Source organism: Phalacrocorax carbo, chromosome 5 (genome assembly GCF_963921805.1).
Source record: "Phalacrocorax carbo chromosome 5, bPhaCar2.1, whole genome shotgun sequence".
In the NCBI taxonomy this organism is placed as follows: Eukaryota; Metazoa; Chordata; class Aves; order Suliformes; family Phalacrocoracidae; genus Phalacrocorax; species Phalacrocorax carbo.
The window spans coordinates 54,291,635-54,312,615 of NC_087517.1; the positions used below are offsets into that span (position 1 = coordinate 54,291,635).

General features: G+C 37.4%; 1 protein-coding gene across 2 annotated transcripts in view; it reads left to right on the plus strand.

Annotated features, from left to right (window-relative positions):
• KCNQ1 (potassium voltage-gated channel subfamily Q member 1) overlaps positions 1-20,981 on the plus strand; it is a 377,552-nt gene that overhangs the window by 108,465 nt on the left and 248,106 nt on the right. Inside the window, exons 7-12 of one of the 2 annotated variants that reach the window (XM_064452526.1) lie at positions 2,504-2,614; positions 5,826-5,921; positions 8,189-8,311; positions 9,327-9,468; positions 13,131-13,196; positions 16,494-16,614. In XM_064452526.1, the coding sequence (XP_064308596.1) occupies positions 2,504-2,614; positions 5,826-5,921; positions 8,189-8,311; positions 9,327-9,468; positions 13,131-13,196; positions 16,494-16,614 (659 nt within the window). The remainder of the gene's footprint in view (positions 1-2,503; positions 2,615-5,825; positions 5,922-8,188; positions 8,312-9,326; positions 9,469-13,130; positions 13,197-16,493; positions 16,615-20,981) is intronic. The other variant, XM_064452527.1, reaches the window with a different exon arrangement.

Consider the following 20,981-nt stretch of genomic DNA (forward strand, 5'->3'; position numbering starts at 1 on the left):
TTAATTTTACTTGCTGCTTTTCAATGAAAATTTAATGTGTGAGCTCTTGTATCAATTTAATTTCATTATGCCAACATATTTACTATGCTAGAGTAGAAGTTGAGTCAGTATTTCCATTATAAGATCCTATTTTACAATTGTAAAATGAGTATTGTACTCTTGGGGGTTATAATTTGGCTGTAAAAATTCATTTAGGGCAGAAACTTGGTATGTAAGATTTCAACAGCGTATGTCTTGGGGAAAAAAGAAAATGTAATTTTGGAATACAATGCATTTGTAGATGGATTACAGTTATGAGGGCAGAGAAGAATGCTAAACAGACACTTTGATTTGCAACCTAATTTCCAAAGTGTTTTTTTTTAAAAAGCTCCTAAAAAAACTTCACAGAAAATACTTTTCTCGTGTCACTGATGCTTCATACAGACCAATTCAGAAGGGATATGTGGGGTGGTGGTGGGAAGGGGAAGATAAATACTACTTAGTTCTACATGAATTTTTCTTCAGTTATACTTCAGTTAGCTCAAAAGCACCTATTTCTTTTCACCTTTCTAGTGACTGCATATATTTCAACATGATGTTAAGATTGTAACACAGAATAGTTGATAAAACTTTTCAGTGAAAAGGACTTGCAAATCTTTTTAAAAACTGAGGCATAAACCACTATCTTCTTTCATAATCTTTTATGAAAGGAGGTGTCGGAGGCCATCACTTTTCCCATAGTTATATTTCCCTTTTAATACCATATTTTTTGAACAGGGAATTGTAATAAGAATTTAAGATTTTTATTTTTTTTTTAACTGGCCCTCTTATGTAGGTAAGGAGATAAGTTATTCCTTCAGTTCCTCATCAGGCCCTGAATTCAGGTGGTATTTCAACAACAATTGCAGGAATACAAACAAAGGTACTTGGGTACTTAACTCACCTTACTAATTCTTAAAGTACTTTTGTAGGATATGAAACAGTTTCGGAAATAAGCCACATTTTTAAAACTTGTGTTAAAAATTCAATGCTAATACTTGAATGTTTTGAGTATCAGCAACTTGCAATAAACTTTTAACATCACCATCTCAAGCAGCTAGAGCTGTGCCTTTGTCATGTGTTTGACAGACACGTAATGGTATTGCTCAGAAGATGGACAGTTTGAGTATGGATGGCTTGCTTCGTGTGATCCTGAGGTACAGCTCAGGACAGAACGTAAATCCACAGGATTTCCTTCTGGTGCTTCATCTTTCAGTAGGAAAGGACAATTATTAAAGCAGCTGACAGCCACACTTTTCCTGAAGCATTTGTCATGACCTTTTATTTCCCGAAACCCAGGTTCTCCATCCCTTCATCACCTTAACAAACATCTTGCCTCTAAAAATCTGCCCTTCCTTTCTCTTCTTCCTTAGAGCTGCTGCACTGGGCATTGCCTGCATTTCTGCAGTTGCTGGGTAGTATGCATTACAGCAGACAGATGAGCTAGGAGCAACTGCAGGACAAGGTGTGGATGGCCTGTGTATATTATTGTCTGGGGCTAGCATCCTCTGTGTCCTGGCAGCTGATGAAAATCTACTGTCAACAGAGAATCTGAACAACCAGCAACTGAGGTGTGCTTCAACTGCTTGGGAGCTTCATGTGGTTTCACATGCTCTGATTTGGTTAGCCTTCTTCATAGTCACAGATAAAATTTTCTCAAATTTCCAAATTCAGAAATAGATTGTGACATAGGTGAATTTAAATTGTTCTCAGGTGCAAAATGTATCCTCCTGCTTCAAACAAATACATTCTTTCCTTGAGGTCATGCAAATAATGACTTATTAAGCCTTGTTATGCTACATCTCTATGGTGGTAACCTTTACTTCAGTGTTTTGAAACCCAAACTCAACAGATGTTTCCTGCATGTGTGCATTAAATTATGCATTCTTCCTCTCAATGTATTATATGAATTAGTGATTCGTTAGATGATGTTTGGGGGATCTTTACTGCAAGGATAGTTTTTAGCTTCTCTTGCTATTTACACCAAAATTATTCTCTAGAATACTTCATGTCTGACCCTAGTCATAGCCCATGGTTACAGTGTATATATATGCTCTGTCTGTGCAACAGCCCTGTAATACTCTCAGCAAACTCAGTAATACTCCTGCCCATAAAGTCAGCAATTCAGAACTGTTGGCAGCCTCCTGCTAAGGGAAGTGTATGACGTGGGCAGGCAACCCATGTCCCAGTAATTTCATATGCTGTAAAGTTGCCTCAGCAATGAAGACTTAATTTAATGGTTTTACTTTACAAGATTTTAAACATGTATTTTATTGTAATTCATTTTCCTATACCTTTTTCCATCTATTATAGATGGGGAAGCAAACCTGGAGAGAGGAGTTAACTTCATTAATGTCACACAGGCTGTAATTGGGAGAGTTAGGAATGCAACTAATGTTTCTTAAATAAAAAAGGAAGAAAAAACAGTCATCCAAAACTGCCATGTTTATACTTGCTGTAATGCTGTATGTATTTCTCTTTACAGGTGACTGTTACAACTATTGGCTATGGGGATAAAGTGCCTCAGACCTGGATAGGAAAGACCATTGCATCTTGTTTTTCAGTATTCGCAATTTCATTTTTTGCACTACCTGCGGTAGGTTATCTTGTGCTGTTGCTGGCAATTTGATGTTGACTCATTATTTGTTCGAGGAAACTTTTGTTATTGATTCATTTCATTTCTTTCATTTCTTTCATTTAACCTGATGTTATAGAATAGAATCATAGAATCATTAAGATGATCCTTCATCAAGTCCAACTGTCAACCCAAATGCTACCATGTCTCCTAAACCATGCCCTGAAGTGCCATGTCTACATGTCTTTTAAATACCTCCAGGGATGGCGACTCTACCATCTCTCTGGGCAGCCTGTTCCAATGCTTGACAACTCTTTCAGTAAAGAAATTTTTCCTAATATCCAATCTAAACCTCCCCTGATGCAGCTTGAAGCCATTTCATCTCGTTCTATTGCTACTGACCTGGGAGAAGAGACCAACAGCCACCTCGCTACAGGCTTCCTTTCAGGTAGTTGTAGAGAGTGATAAGGTCTCCCCTCAGCCTCCTCTTCTCCAGACTAAACAACCCCAGCTCCCTCAGCTGCTCCTCATCAGACTTGCTCTCTACACCCTTCACCAGCTTCGTTGCCCTTCTCTGGACACGCTCCAGCACCTCAATGTCTTTCTTGCAGTGAGGGGCCCAAAACTGAACACAGTATTCGAGGTGCGGCCTCACCAGTGCCGAGTACAGGGGCACAATCACTTCCCTACTCCTACTGGACACACTGCTGGCTCATGTTCAGCTGGCTGTCAACCAACACAACACCCCCAGGTCCTTCTCCGCCGTGCAGCTTTCCAGTCACTCTTCCCCAAGCCTGTAGTGTTGCACGGGGTTGTGACCCAAGTGCAGGACTCGGCACTTGGCCTTGTTAAACGTCATACAACTGGCCTTGGCCCAAGCTTTGTATTGAACTTTTATATTGTAGGTAAAATATGCGTAGCTTGTAGAAGAAAAAGAACTTCTATAAGTAGCTAAAAAAAGTAAATATGCAGTTTTTATTGTTTGCAACACAAGATTTGGTATGTATTTGAGAAAGATGTTTAATTCAAAATGCTTTTTCTGCCCATCTCAGATTTATAAAGGAAATTATTTTTCATGCTGATTAGTTCTGGACTCAGTGACGTAGTGATGTTTTGGCTTTTTAAGGCATTCACTAATAGTCTACTCAACTCGTTAGGTTCAGGATGAACTGTAGAGTTCTCGTACATGTCCTTCTAGCAAAGCTGCCGAAAAGGTGTCACTAGCAGAAAGACAACAAAAAGCAGCCAGGGATGCTGATGCAGCTCTTTGCCAAATTAGCATCTGTCCATGGCCAAAGTCCCATTTTCAAAAGTGACCTGGGGCTGAGCTTTTAAAGGTGTTATGGCACTGCACTGAAAACAGGTTCCCCAGTACTTTCTAACATGAAGCAAGGCACTTGAGTACCAAGGGTAATTCAAAATCAGCAAAACCTGTACTGTAGTTTGAAAAGCCAAGGGTAGTTAAGGGTATTTTTTTCCACAGCTTTAGCAATACTCCTGCATTTTGCTGTTAAAATATTTGTGCAACCTGAAATGTGCTGTTAAAATGTTTCTTTTTCAGCAGGTTTTTCAGTTCAGTGATGTAAACAGTTGTGTTAGCAGGTGTTAGTGTAGCTGTGGCAGGGAAGTGGTGGGGATAAGTACAGGATGAAGAAGAAGAATACTTTTATACCAGTGTTGTCACAAAAATTCTTCACAACATGAAATAGTGACTAATAAAACTCCAGTGGCTTTTTAAAATTAGTCACTTACTTTAAAGGTATGCAACCTTTTGCAGAGGTGGGTAAGTGCAGATTTTTGGACTCTCCAGCATCAGTTTGCCTTTAAAGCATATTCTTCCCCTCTCCTCATTCTAATCTCTTTCACATTTATTCCTTGTTTAGAAGAGGGATCTGGTAAATGAAATGATATGTAAGAAAAATGCCAAAACCTACCATTTTGACTGAAGAGTTGTTTGTTTTTTCCTCAGACTTGTATGCCAGCAAAGATGTTTTATAAATAATTCTGTAGCAGGCCTACCTTCACAGGAATGCTTTTATGTTTTCCTGTCAGATTTCCCTAGTCATTTGTAGAAGTAAAACAACAAACAGCCCTTTATCAGTATGATTTTATTACTGAATTAAATTGTTCTTTCGAGTAGGGTTTGAAGCCGTAGCAGTAAATAGTTCATAGGTATAACTATTGCACACTGCCTTGTTGCCGTATTAAATAAGGGGAGCTGGCTGAGATCACAGTCAAAAGTTATTGTTGTGGCTAAACACAACTGGTGTGGGTTCTGGATCTAGCAACTATCCTTCATTTCCCAAATAAGTGATCCCTGAGCATCATTAACTCTTTGATCTTTACTAAATGAACATAATAGGAAGGGCCTTGCCCATTCCTTTCAAAACTCTTGATGATTAATATAGATCTTAGAGGTTGAGCCAAGATCACTAGCTGCTCTGACACCGTAACTACCATATGTAGAAAATGAATTATGCTTTTGTTGAGTAGGTGTAGTCATGTAAACAGATTTAGAGAAGATCTCATTTTTATCTGTGTTACTAAAAGCTCTGTTAAATATGTCTATAGCTATGCAAATGGCTATATAAATTACTTGCTTTATACTTAATTTTGGACTTAATAGTTATATTACATTCGGAGGCTATTTCGTGTTGTGCACCATCTAGTGCCATTAGTCCATGTCCCTTGTTCTGAGAGCGGATTAGATGGCCTTGTGTTGAACTCACTGAAGTCCTGACCATTTTGTAATATTCCTTTTCCTCTTTTTTGTCCTCCCCTCCCAGCATGGGTTAACATGTGGAAACAGAAATTACTGTACTATGGTTAAAAGGTCTTTCTTGTGACCTGAATCATGCCATGCCAAAGCTTTATTTCTCATAAAAATGAGGTATATCAGGTTGATATTTTTCCCTATTCTGTCATCTCCCTGCACAAGTATTTATGAGGCTTTAGAGGGTATGAAATATAATTTCTGCTCACACTTTAGCATTTGAGTCCAGCTGACTTAAACAGGTTTTGCATCAGGGTATGATAGCATTCATAGTTTGTTTCAACAAGCAATACTAACTGAGTCTAACAACTTAACAGTATTAAGTCATTTCCTCTAAATAATTAGTTGTGTTTTATGATGCTGAATAGAAATTTATTAATACAACATAATTTAGCAAGCTTATGTGTTCCCCCCCCTCGCCCATAAAAAAATTAGATGCGTTTTTCTTTCTTCCCACAGGGAATTCTTGGTTCAGGCTTTGCCCTAAAGGTACAACAGAAACAAAGACAGAAGCATTTCAACCGCCAAATTCCAGCTGCTGCCTCTCTCATACAGGTACCGAGTTCCTGCATTTTGCATGCTATAATTCCTTTCCGTTTATAGTTTTTTCCCAAAACTGTTGGCAGTTTTTCCATGCCCGATTCCCATTAAAAATTGTATAGAAGTTAGAGATGCAAGTCTTTTAAACAGTTTTGGAAATCCCACCTTTAATATAAACTAATGAGCAGAAGAGTTCACTCCCAAATCAGTGCAAACTTTAATTCAGCTGGTTAAAATCAACACTGAAGGCTATCCTGGAATTACTTAACATTTTACCTGGGGAAAATATTATGAAATACTATGCTTGCAGTAGTGAAAAACAGAGAGGAGGCTTCATGTAAAACTGTACTTCTAAAAAATATATTGTTGCTTGTAAAGAATAATGTCAGATATGCTGCATTTTCCTTGGAACAAATAAATTCTTAAAAATCTCCAATTTAGGAGAATTAAGTCAGAATGTTAAATAGGAAAATCTTGTCTGACCTCTTCAGCTCCAGGATAGGTGGCTGGGAACCACTAGGATTCTGCAAAATCAGTCTTTTCGTGTAGGATAACACACAGGCAAAAAAATTTTGATCCTCTCTGTTAAAAATACAGTTGCAGTTCAGTGTCAGTAAGGTCAATGAGATTTTAGCCTTTACTTCAGTGAAGCCAGCATTTCACCCTGGAGAAGTATTAATATTGTTTCATTCTAGGTTTTTCCAGCTTTTCCTCCCTCCCTCACTCAGTATCTGCATGTAGCTTTAGAAGCACAGGGATCCAGTTCAAAAGAAATCTAAATTTACACCTAAGCAGTATCATTTTTGCATTCTCATATGACTTATTTCTCCACCTTCATGAGTGAATGTGGATTTCCAGGTCAGGCTCTTTATGGAAACAGTAGCTAACTGTAAAATTAATGCTTGAAGCTAAACAGTCCCAGAGTTAATGTGAAAAAGGTTTAAATTTAGAGCTCTGGTTATAGCCAGAGATTAGCCAAAAATCTTCAGACTCAGTGTGTTTCGTTTGGACTGTACGGTCAGAAAAAGGTATGGTTCTGCAAAGAATGGATTTTTAGTGTTCCCACTGATTCTTTTGGGAAATCAATCTGAAATTATTGGGAAGCCTGAGATCTCATGTCCAGAATGTTGTACTTGGCTCCATCTGAAATGTTAAGGAGGAGTGGAGGATAGACATTGAGTTGCTGACTACCTGTTCTTGATAGTGGTAATTACGATTTACTAATAGTCTTGGACTTACGAATGCCCAATTTAGTAAGTGTTCTACAGTTAACTTATAAAAACATTATTCGTAAACCAAGAAGTTTATGAGATAAGTAGGAGACAAGACAACAGCTGAAATGAGCGATACTTTTTTCCTGTATTCCCTCTTGGTTTTTTTCTAGAGGCCAGTTGTTTCTTCCAGTATCTTATTAACCATGGTGGGAATTATATGGTGATTGTCTGATCCTTTACTTCCCAACTGCTGTCTGTTTTCCTTTGTTATTCTGCCTTGCTTTGCTGCTTTCATCTAGTGTTTTCTGACCTTTCCCACTTTAGATTCTGCGTATGTATATGTATGTCCTTTTTTTCATGTAGTGCTTAAGTGAGGATCTGCCTTTTTAATTTGGAGACTAATTATTAATCAACTCTGATATATTTACACATTTAAGAGAGAATGCAGTGGTGTTTTGTTTCTGGTATTATTTCCTGGCCCTGCTTTTCCTTCTTTTTGTCTTAGAACATAGTTCTTCAGTCATTGGTGGTTGGCAGGAGGGAGGACTGGTTTTGGGTTTTGGCTCCTGGTTAACCATTGGTCCTGTTCCCTCATGCTCTCTTATTTCTTTGTATGAACATAGACCTACTGACCACATCACAATTGCTTTTTTTTTGTTCTGTCAGTACTCTCGTGAGGCAGGAAAGAATGATTTTTGTTTTCTGAATTGGAGCCTGAAACAAGATGCTAAAAGCCAGAGAGGGAGACTGGGGCAGAGCAAGAAAATCAACCCCAATCTTTCAGTCCAGTCTAGAATATTTTTTTTAATGATTTGTTTGTTGCTAATGCAAACAAAAGTTGGACTTGAAAAGACTGATCTTCCTTTCTGGCTTGCCTAGTTAAAACTATGTGGTTTCTGTTTACTACATAAGGATTCTAAACAATGCTGAGTTTGTTTCCAGTGGGGAAATTCAGGAATACTATTAAATAAAGAATGACTAACATGTTACTTGGAAGTTACTTTGTAGTACAGACTGCTACAAATCCAATGGCATTAATTGTTCTGTTGCTTAAAACTTTTGTTTTAGACTGCATGGAGATGTTATGCAGCAGAAAACCCAGACTCTTCGACATGGAAAATATACATTCGAAAACCTGCCAGAAATTATCATTTGCTGTCACCCAGTCCAAAACCAAAGAAATCAGTGATGGTACCAGTAACTAACATTTCCTATTGTAGTAACTTAAAATTTTTAAATTAGATTGAATTTGTTTACTATCTAGAGGATATTTGTTGTGTTTGTTTTACAGATTATTACTTGGTTTAAAGTTTTATTTTCATTTCAGTTTTGAGATTTTCGGTATACAAACATTTTAAATTATAACTTAATTTGCTCAGTTCCCAAGTTTGACTTTTTAAATGGATCTATGGGTTTGGAAAAGAGCAATAATGACCTAACTCAGGCACATCAATCAGTAACTTACTGTTGTTGTTTGGAAAACTATAAGCAAAGGAAAAAGAAAATTACTATTTCCAAAGCAGTAACTTTTAATTGTTTAGTTACCAGAAAAAAAACAAACCAACAACAAAACTGCTGCTTCTCTTGGCTATTGATTTTTTTGGCTTTCTAAGCTCCTATAGTGAAGACATCTTGTCCCTACATACAGAAGTATTTTCATATCAACTGATTCCGAAAGTCAAGGATTCTTTTGTTTAAAAAAAACAGCAACAAAAAAAACTTTGGCAGAATCTTTAGGTTATATAATACTTCATCATCTCTGTTGTAAGGGCATTTCACAGTAGTCTCAAGTTGGAAGGAGAGATTTTTGTGCAAAAATTTTCCCTAGTATCCCAGGTTCATCTGAGTTCAGCAGCAATATATTCATTTGCTTTTTGCTGAAGCTATGATTTATTGCATCCATACAATGGTAAAGATAATCTAGAATAGTTTGACTTATAAAAACTGTCACAGAGCTAGCAGATTTTTTTTACTGCAGGCAAGAGGTTTGCTAATGACAATGTGCAGAATTCTAGTGATGAGCCAGTTTTGGCAGGAAGGGGGCAATCTTGCTGAGAAACGCACATGGAGCATCATGAAAATGTAACTGGTTAGGCACTCTTTTGGCTGGTTATAGCTCACTGGGACTGCATTATTATTGAAGACATTACTGAAGAGACAACTAAACATGGCTGGGTTTGGGTAATTAATGTATGTGCATTTCTAGGTTAAAAAGAAGAAATTTAAGTTAGACAAGGACAATGGGCCTTCTTCTCCAGATAGGATGTTAACTGTTCCACACATCACTTATGACCACGTGACTGAGGACAGGAAACCTGATTTCAGTTTTGAAGCATATGAAAATTCTGGTAAGAAATTCCATTATAAAATGCCAGTAACTATAATGGCTTCTGTTAGTGATTTACACACAGGTTCTCTTAATATCTGTAGGAGAGAGGATGAGAAGAGGGCAAGCTCTTGTCATTCTAAAGCAAGAATACTTTGCTTTTTGACTTCGGTTGCTGGCTTGTCTGCATGAGATTCAACCATTCCTTTAACAAGCATGCCCCACTACAGACAAACTGAGATTATTTGTTGTTTCTGCCTGCCAGAAGAGCTACTGTCTCTGAGGCTGGTGCCTACATTCCCCAATTCTGCAATTGATTGAGACTACAGGGATTAGCTGTCAGCTTTTCCACACAAAATTTACCCAAGATGTGTTACTGTTGTGCTTGTGCCTCAACCAAAAAGGATTGACACGTCTTGGCTGTACAGAACATAGTCTGCTACATGAAACCATCATGTGCTCCTGCCATCTGCTCAGTGGAGTAGGCTGTGAATCAACTTTTGAAAGCAGAAGTACTTAAGAAAAATGTGGATCCATCTGTATTAACTGTCAAGTGTACAAAATGGTACAGTATGAGGAAAAAGAAGAAAGGAGTTTGATAGTCACCTTATAATTAATAGCTTAGTTACAGTTGCTTTAGCTGTAATGAACTTCCAAAATAACAATGTGGCTTTCTACAAATGTACTTTTATTAGAAGTTTTTAATGTGTATTGCTCAAATTTTGGCATCAAGAATGAGGTTTAATTTTTAAGGTGTGTTTTATTGATTGTAGATACCTTAAGTACTTAGGTTTTTCCTCCTCAAAAATTTGGCTCACCTGATTAAATTTAATGACCTTTTAAACAAGATAGCAATGTGGGCTGGCACCAGGCATATTTTAATTCAAGCAGAAAGTCTCACCTTCCATGTACTTTTTTGGTACTCTGCCTTGTCTTGTTCTGTAACATCCATGGTTTTCCAGTCTTTGTCGGCCTCTGTTAAGGAATGATTGCAAATTGCATCTGGTGGTAGAAATGACATAGCTGTTAAAAGGTGGACAAGTACTATGTTTGGTCTGTGTCTCAGGCATTGAGTACAGATACCTTTCTTCAAAACAGTCCAATCAATGAATGGTACATATGCTTAGATTTGTGAAGTGCCACCTTTTATGACTCAATTTCTAAGCTGATTAAAAGACAATACGATTTGCAGGCAGCCCACTACTGCCACTTCAAAAATCAGCTCTATAGCTTTCAATAAAAGGATTTTCTCTAATTTCTTCTGACACTTATCTTTTTTCTTTTTTTATCTGTGTTCTGCTCTCTCTAAACTGTTACAAGTATACAGGACAAACAGGAATGTTAAAATTGCTTGGTAAGTTGAGGAAAATAATTCTGTCTATGGCATGCCAGCTTATGACAATGTAATGTTTGCAGTGCTTTTCATGTGTGTCTAGTGCCATATAGTTTTCAGCCAAGGAGATCTAGACGGGCAAAAATGTACATTCTCACACTTGTCATCACAATTGCACCCACAGTTTCATTGTAAAGAGAAAAGTGAACACTCATTTATATAAGTAGATGATCTCTGGGTTTTTCTAATAACTGGGAAAAAGTGCTCATGTGTATGTATAACCAATAGAAAAAGATAATCTACGTGTAAATAAAGTATAATTCATCCAGTCATTATATAAGCATGTAGCTGAAAATTAATTTCTAAACTAATAGATTGGGATAGAAGAAAAATTTCCAGATTCGACTTCTAACAGTGTGCGTTCTGAAGGACATGCATCTGTTCCTGTAAAAAGGCTCTGTAGATATTTGTGAACAGATGGGGACCCATAAATGAAATAATTTATTTTATTCTTTGTCTGGATTCTGTGATCACTTAAGCAGCCATGTAGTCCTGTAATGTTTCTAATGTGCTTGCTTAGGCACTTTCTTAACAATTGAGTGTTCCCCAAAGACTCCAGGATTAGAGCTAGGTCTCGGCAGAAAACCTCTGTGATTTAGTGAGAGTGCTGTGAGCCACCTGTAAGTTGCCTGCTCTGCATCCACTAAACATAACAGAGGCTTCTTTTCAGTGATCGAATGCAAAGATGCTGAGGCTTGGATGAAATTGTGTGAAAATACAAGGTTCAGTTTCTCTTCTTAAACCATGTGAAACACAGGTAAATTAAGGTGTAAAATAGCAGAAAGCAAACTGAATCTCCTTGACTCCCCTGACCGATCATCGATTTGCCCATTTTCTGGTTGCGACTTTTCACCTGTATTCCAAGTGGTGCATCTCTGTTGGGGGTGAGCATGGTGGAACAAGCTCAGGAGAGCAGCAACAGCCATAAAGTCACCTGTTTTACATTAATAAGAAATTTCTTCATCTTGGAGAAATATCAGGGGAGCTTTGCCAGCCACCATACGTTCAGTTTCTATTTCGAAGCCAGGCAGCATGAGCTCAGTGGACCTGAGAGATTACCTAACACTATTCTCCTCAGAGTGACTCAAAGAAATAGAAGAGAGAGTGTATTTGTACTTACTCTGAATAAGATTACCTACACAGAAAACTGAAGCTGCCAAGTCAAAAGCTCAGAAACAAGAAATTAGGACGTACAAGAATAAAGGATGCTTGTTCAACTTTAATTTGGTCCTCAGAAAGCCTCTAGTCACGTACCATATGCTGCTTTCTCACAATCAGTAAATCTTGGTTCTCTCTTTGGGCTGCCCACTTATATTCAAGTCTTCACACTCCCAGATCCCCCAACTTGTGCAATGAGAGATTCTCCCCTCCTCCTTTCTCCTGGCATCATCAGTTCAACAGAGACTCAAGAGCCATGGCTGGAGCATGCCTAGCACTGACAGAACACTTGCAAAATCGGGTTTAGATTTTTTAACTCTAATACATTTATATTTTAAGAGTTTTCCACTTTGTGTAAAAATAAGACAACACTTCTGAAAAATATCACTCTATCCCAGTGTGCAAGTCTACAGACATTTCTTAATGAAATAGTTATTAAAAGGATAACACTGTTCAAAAGAACCAAACATAGCATAAATGTTAAGTTTTGCTGAGTCTTTTTCTCATCATTGACTCCTGTTGCTTGCCTGAAACCTTTCCCCAAGAAATTCAGCTTGAGGCAGGCACTTGGCTTAAATGTTGAAGTGGGCAGCTTCAAACGCTTTTTCTGGGATGTGTCAGGTGGTTTCAGATGTGGCTGGCAGTGCCATTCTGTCCACCTGACAGCACTGAAATCTGACCAGGAGCTAGCTACACTGTGAACGGTATGAACCAGAGCAAGAGGGGTCTGACCCGTATGAGGTTGTACACTTTGGAAAGGGAAACACTTGAGGAAACCCTAAGGCAGGAAGGAAGGGGCAAACATATAGATTACTTTCCTCAAAATGGGGCTGGCATGTAGGGAGGAATATCTTGCAGCAGGTGACAATGTTGTGAAGAATGGGTTTGAAGAGACAACGATGCCTCCCCTAGTGGTGATTTAATATTCTGCTAACATGTAATGGACACTAGAGACGTTTCATACAAACTCTTTTCCACAGTATTTGTTAGTTTGTTTCTGAAGATGTCAGGTACAACACACTGTATTTTAGGTGTGTCTTCATCTCCTCAGCTGCATGTCTGGAGCTTTTTTCTTTTTTTTTTTCCTTCCCCCCACCCCTCTCTCTTTTATGTGCATCTTTACTCTGACTCAGATTGTCACCGCTCCTGGCCATCCTTTTCTGCAGACCAGCAGTCTTCCAGTGCTCCTTCCTCTCCAGGTAAAGCTCATAATATTTCATTGCTCCATAACCTTTGTTAATTACTAAATCTTTTCAATGCTCTGTCTGGAGTTGCCTGCTGAGGCACAGAATATTATAGTGTTGTTTTTTAAAGAAAACCTAGGCATGTCAGTAGAATTCTGAGTTCGGGAAGTTGTCCAGGTTGTGAATGGCAAATGTTTAAATAAAAAAAAAATGACATTTTCTGCAGAAGAGAGGTATTTTCTAGATGAATTAATTAAAACTCAGATTTTCCATGAAAAAAGCTTTAAAGTATTTTCAGTTTTTGCTTGTGCTTGCAACAGACGAAGTGTAAAATACTTTCTCTTACTAGCCAAATACTCCGCTACCAGAAAAGCATCTGCATGCATGTCATAGTGTATATAAAATTGTGTTAGTAATATAGAAAACCTATCAGTAATTGCTTGTTATTGTGTTTATAATCCTCAATGGAAAGTTCATAGAATTATAGAATGGTTTGGGTTGGAAGGGACCTTTAAAGGTCAGTTTGTCCAACCCCCCTGTAGTGAGCAGGGACATCTTCAACTAGAGCAGGTTGCTCAGAGCCCCGTCCAGCCTGTTTTAAAGCAGGCGTTTTCATATCATGGGGAGTGCATTTTCTGCCGTTTCAAAGTAGTACTTTGCATTATCAGTTGGATAGTCATGCCTGTTACTATAATTGCTGCTGCTACCCATCAAAAATAGAGAATATAAAACTTGGGGACCCCTGAATTACAGTAAATATCCCTTGGTACACCTGTTTCCTGTTTCTTTTCTCTCATTATTATCCATTGAAAATGGGTTTTTAAAGCTTCCTTTTTTTTTCTTTAGCCTACTTATTTAGAAATCTAGTGTCTTTTTTTTAACATACTTTTTTTTAACACTTTGTGAGAAAGACTCCTCCAAAGGCTAATGGCTATACATTTATTTTTATAAATAAAAAAATACGCTGTGGCGGCATATGCTCCCTAGTGCTCTGTTGAGCCTTGTTTCAAGGCACTTTGTGTCAGGGAAGCTCTTATTAATGCCATGTTCTTTTCTTGGTCCCTTCTCTCTTCTGTGCAAGGAGGTTGCATGGCAGTGTTTTGGAGTGGTTCCTCCTTCATGCTGGAAGTAGCAACATACATTTAAGAATGAGAGCATAAGGAGCAGAGGGCTGCACCAGTCACCAGAACAGACTGATCTTGGTTAGGATCATCTTAGAACATTTTAAAATAAAAAGAGGGAGGGAGATACCATGTTGGCCTCACATTAAGCAGCTCTTCTCTGTATTCTCAGATAACAGCACTTTTTAAAATAGGCTGAGGGTCAGTCTTGACTTCTTGCTCCTTCTTCATTGTGTCACTTCTCTCCCCTCCCGTGAAACTGAAAAGCAATAACTGTGAATATCCAAGAACAGGCATTTCTGCAAATCCACTTGTTTACTGTGTGTTTTGTGTCTCTCATAAATGCAGTTTAGTGACCGTTCAGCACTTTTACATGGTTTTAGGTTCAGCAGTTCTACCACTTGTCATCAGGAAAACTAAAAAGGCTGAGAGTCCTCTTTTCCTAGAAACTTGGAAAGTTTCATTTGTATGTTGTAGAAATGAAAACAGTTAAAATTAATTTAGTGAAAGCCAAAATGAGTCTGTTTTAAAGACATTTTGCTGCATATCTCAATCTGGAATTATTTTGCTTGTTTCACAGCCATTATCTTGGATGATGGCTACAGCAAAGTGATTAAATAACGTGACACTAAAATAAAAAATAGAAAGGTAACATTTACTAAAATTTCTAGAATTTATATAGAATTTACATTTTTAAGCATTGTAAGTGGCTTCTGCTTTTAATAATTTTATCTCCTAGGACTTGTCTCTTTTTCCGCCCCCCCCCCCCCCCCCCCCCACTGTGATATCAGATGTCTTCCTCTCCTATTAAAATTTCTGGAGAGCAGACATTCCCATTGTGATTTTGAATGGCCACGTACCTGATGATATAATAACATCTTCTCTTCTGATTATTTGTAAAAGTTCAAATCTATTTATGCCATATGAGGATATCTACTTAGTTGAGTATGATGGTTGTATTTAAAACAAATAAATTGTTTCCTGATACACTCACATGAGAATGAATTTATTTCTCACTAAATTCAGCTACATTGAAGTTAGCTATTTCTGCTGTATTCTTTTAGCTTTCATGTTGCATTTTGGCAGGGCATTATTTATTGTTATAAACTATTTAATACAGTAGATACTTCATAAATTACAACATTATAGTTATTTCACTGAATGATCCAGCCAGTTGTACAGATAAAGATTTCTATGGAGTTGTCACAATCTGCCTGTGATTTCTACAGAATTTTACTTGTTGTTTTTATTCCCTATGAAATTAATTTACAGTCATACAATAGTGGTTTTACTGATATGCAAATTTTTTGGCTTCTCTAATGAATGTCAGGACCATGCTGCAAAAAGCACTTAGGGTTCTTAATGTTAAAGTCTAGCAGAATTTAGAAGCCAGAGTTTAAAAATGAAATCTGTAATGCTTTGCCTAATTTCTTGGATGTACAAAGGTGTTGGTATACAAATAACTTTGCCACTAAAAGCTTTTAATACCAGAAGTTTTGTGAAATGGCCTTCCCACTAAGGACCTCACCTTGGATGAACTGAACATCTGGCTGCCTATCTTTTGTCTGGGCTCAAAGATGAGGCATCCTTGTGCCTAAGTGTGAGAGGGATTAGGAACCAGTAGACCAGCTAAGACGGTGCGTGACAGGAGCTGACTACTCACTGTGAAAATGCCTACACTCTTTTGTTGATCCAGGCCTGGTTTCTTGATCTTAGTCACAGTAATTACACCCCAGTAATTGGTATTATAAACTAAAACATGAAGTAGAGATGATACAAAAAGGAACTGATTTTGTAATTGAATTGCACCCATGCACTGTTGCTGTGGAGCAGTGGTCCAGGGTATGGCTGAGTATTTTACAATAAGATTTATAATGCATGAATCTGCCTATGATATAGATACTCCATGGTCTAGTGTATGAAGAGTATGAACAAAAAAAAAAACCACAAAAACAAAACAAGAAAACCAAACCAAACAAACAAAAAAAAAGCTTTAAGTACTCAGCAGAAGTTTAAATTCTTCGGGTAGATGAAGAGTTAAAGTTTTACTTTTTATGAACTCTGCAGTATAAGCAATTCTTCTGTAGTAACCTCTGTTTTCAATATTCTGTTAAAATGTATGATGTTTCAGAGATCCAAATGAGTGGTAGACCTTTCTTGCTTTAACTGTTATCTACATGTTTCCTCACAGTGAAAAAAAGCCCGATGTTTTTAGATGTGAACACAGGACCCTTCATCAGGACCAACAGCTTTGCCGATGAGCTTGACCTGGAGGGTGAGACACTGTTGACCCCAATAACTCACATCTCACAGTAAGTCAAGGCTATTGAATTGTGCATTAGTTGACTTAGACAAGAGAAGCCAATTCAGGTGGGAGGAGCTGAAATATGGAGCTGATAGGGCTATCTCAGATATCTGCATCAAACTCTTTTTACCTTGAAGTTGGTGTATACTGTTCTGAGTGCCAGTAAATCTTCATGTTGACCTAAAGAAAAGTTCATTTGGCTGCGACACAAGGCTTTAGTTTTTAGTTAATGTCTTTGGGCAGCTGGTGGTTGATAGGCTCAAGATTTTCACATGGAGACAATGTGTGGGAGTACTTGCCCATTGAGAATTATATTACTTCCACCACCATTTTCCAGGGAAATAGCTGCAAAGTGCAAATTTTAAAATACCTATATGAAATAGCAGCCTTTGCATTTCAGCAGCACCTTCTCTAATGGTCAAATGAGGACCTGCATTGGAAGAAAAGATCTGTTTTGATCTTTTACTGCTTTGTGGTATATAAAAATAATCTGAAATAGGCCTGTATTCTTTATTTTGTTGGGTTTTTTTTCCTTTTAAAATAAGATTTTCCATGTGTCTTTTATGTAAAATGTTATTTCCAGTTTCTCAGATTATTCTAAAAAATTGAGAATTGCAAAAGTTTTTTATTCAAATGCCTTTAAAAAAAAAATCTGTCATTGTTAATTCAAACTCCTGACAAATGCTTATTATTTACCATAGTAGGTGTGTGACAGTATGTCCTTTAGCAGAGGAATGAGACAAATTTTCCCCCTCCTATTCCTAGAAATCTGAGGGTTTCTGTAGTGAAACCACAGATGAAAATTCTTGGCATACTTGTATTTCTGAGGTACAAAACATGCAGAAACGCCTGCTGGCAATTTTCAGGCCTTCTTCCAATACAGTATAAATAGCAGAGAAGCACGGGTGTACTTTTTATAGCCACTTTAGAAGGGTATTTTTTAAAAAACAAAGTAGGTTTGTGGGGAGTCTTCCCTGCCCTCAGACAAAAGGACTTGCATTTTCAGCTCAATCATCTAAATGTATGTATATTTCTAGGCATAGGATTTAGGAGACTTGTATTCTGGCAGCATTCTTAGTGGTACAAGCAGGAGGAGGAAGTAATAAATTTCCTCAAGTCTTAGACAAGAACAACGGAGTGGCAAAACCAGATCTAGAAGTTTCCTTTACGTAGCTTTTTTTAAACTTTAATTTACCACAACATTGCAGACTTTAAAAGAAAAAAACTTTGGTGCTAGGGGTTTTTGTTATCCTTTTTGGATTCGGGAATGCTCTAGTTATTTCTCGTTGTCACCTTCATTGTTCATTGATACATTTCAAATAATAAGTTGCTCCATCTCTTCTAAGTCCAACTCATGTAACAGCTGAGATTTTCTTTTTTTTCTCTGTGGGAGACCTTAAGATATAGGTAATGTGTATCAGCTGAAGAACCTTACCAAATTAATACCGTAGTCTTTTAGTAACTTCTATATTTCTCTGTTATGCCCTTAATTTTTGCTTGTAACCTTTGTTGAATTCTTCCTAGATTGCTCTAGGTCATGAGTGATGGGATGGTACAAAATGTGTCCCCATATATTGCTTGACTTGGCTTTTTGCTAGGGTGGAAGAAAATGAAAGTAATTTCTTTCAAGACTTTGGCTTTAGATTCAAAACTGGATAAATTGGATTAAATGCAAAACTGGATAAAATATTAATTGAAATGTGTCTCTTTAAAGCATGGGTACCCAAATGTTGTAGAACCTGAGGACTGTTCACTTAGAAGTGCATTTAGTTTGTATGCAGTTTGTTAAAAGGCCTCAAACAATGCCAGATCAGCCTATTGATATAAGGGTTTGGCAAAAAGTTAGTGAAAACCCTGTGTTTTGTATTGTCAGTCGGAATAATGGCATTCAGGTAACAGATACTCCCAAATATTTTGAAATGAAAAATATTCTTATGCTTGTTTTCCTGTTGGGTTGTGCATTCTGCTGGCATTTGAGGTGGTTGAAAAGCAAGCTGCTGTGCTGCGTTTCACTGGGTACCCTTGTTGCTGGATGCTGAAGACCAGTTAATACCCATGAATTATTTAGACAAAGGCTTCTTTTTCATCCTTCATTTCAAAGTCCTAGGAAACAAATATTTATGAGCTGGTTGCACATGTTAGTAGGACCTTCATGTTAGACATGTGGGCATAGAATTAAGGATCAAATTTAGAACTGTGCAGTAGGTATATCTCTGTGTGCAGAGCCACATACTACTTTTCTGAATAATAAAAGTGGTTAATCATTTCAGATCTGTGTCTGTGAGTGTTTTTAATTCAGGCTTGGAAGTTACTCTCTGCCTGAGAGAATCTAGGATGAATTATTTTGTTCTGACATCCCCAGCTGTGAAGCATTTATTTCCTTAAAGCAACCATACATACAGTGTGATTGATCCAGATTTGTTGATAAGGAAATAAGCAACCATATGCAAGTCTAAACCCAAGTACTTAACAAAAATACTGCAGCAGCTATGAAAAGTCAAATTAGCGCAAATATCTCTAGTTTCAGGTCTTAAAAGCAACTCATACTCTATCAGAGGAACAGAAGCATGAAGACAGTTTCAGAAGTGGAAGCATAATATAAAATACTTACCTAAGGATGCTTGGATTTGGGATTCATAGAACTATTTCCTGGTCAATTGTATATTTATTGCAACATATGAATTAGCTTATCTGTAAACCACAGAAAGGTGACTCCATAATAAACATTAATTTTTGAAAGTCATAAATACATGAGTAAATATTACATAGTTAATTGAAGGTATGGAACTGGAAAGTGACTTTTAGCTGACTCTATGAAAAATATTTCCTTTTTATAGAAGTGTGGGGTACCTACTGTGTTTCTAACAGGCAAACACTTGGCAACGTTGTGGCTTAAAATGAGAACGAGGCTAAGTTTGTTTCCTCACTTGTATTAGGTCATGGAAAGAAAATGCCATCTTTCAGCCCTTATGACAAAGGGCTTTAGGCTTCTAGGCCTAAAGTCCCCTTTAAATTGAATTTCAGTGCCCTGCTTGTTTATGCAAAAATTATTCTCTTTTTGTAAATGTAGGTGGATATTCTCACTGAATTTAACAGGACTGGTTTTGTGTCTAATAAGAAAAATGCAAGTGTGTTTTTTTGCAGGTCCTACTTCTGGCTCTATTTTAAATCTGTTTTGAAATAAGTATTGTACTGAATGTAGCCCTATTTCTGTGGAATTAGAAATGGGAAATCTTTCATGTGGAAAGACTACTGTACCAGTTAATCACCTGTCACTACCACTTTGAGGAAACAAAAATAATATAGAAGCACTTTGAGACCTGATGTTCAAACAGGAAAGTGATTAAAATGTCATAGAAAAAACCAGATTTGCAGCAGGTGCATGCAGAAATATAGAATAAGATAGCAGTTCATGGAAGAGTGACTGCACTTTTCCTTCTATGTGAGAAGTCTTGTAAGCAGAAGATGCAGATTCAAGCAGAGCAATCTGTGTAATTAGCCATTATGGATCTTGCCTATAAAATGAACTTGTAACAGTTTGAAGAATGCAGTACACAGGGTATGTTGTTTGTTTAATGATTGTTGTAGTTGGTTCTGTTGTAAAAGTGAAATAGGAAACTACACTGTAGCAATACCACACCTCTCCTTTGGACTTCTCACTGTTTTCTTTCTCTCTAATCAGTGTGTTCCCCTATTGTATCCTGCTCCCTGTTTCACTTCATTGGGTCTTTTGTTCTATTTGCATTTTAAAGCAGTGGAAGATCGATGCTACTCCTAATTGAGCCTCAGCTACCAAGAGGTTCTTTCCCTGTGTTCATACGATTGTTTAATTTCAGCACCTTTTTTAACTTCGCATGTGGCAGTAGCTGAAGTAGCAAATTAAATTAACTGAGCTTCTAAGCATACAAATGGGGATAGAGGGAGAAGAAGTGGGTGGAATTGAGCTGAAAAAGGGAGAGAAGAAAAAAACGGAAGAACTCTCAATCTAATATATCTTTATATAAATATTTCTCTCCTCTTTAAAGAAGTTTAAAGAGCTCTGCATTTGACGTGAATCTTTCAGAAATGCTACTGAATCAAAACTAAGTTAATGTCTGTTGTTTCTGTAGCTTCCCATTCTCAGGGTTCAGTAGCTCATTAGTCAGTGGTTTCTTTAATCAGTTCTGATGTTTTATATTTCTTTCTGCTTCTTAATAAGAGTAATTATCTAGGGAAATAATACCTCTAAAAATAATGTAAATTTACTGCAGAAATTGAAACATAAATCAAAGGTCATCTCTGGATCACAGAATCACATAATGAATGGTAGGGGTTGGAAGAGACCTCTGGAGATCATCTTGCCCAACCCCACTGCTTGAGCAGGCACACCCAGAG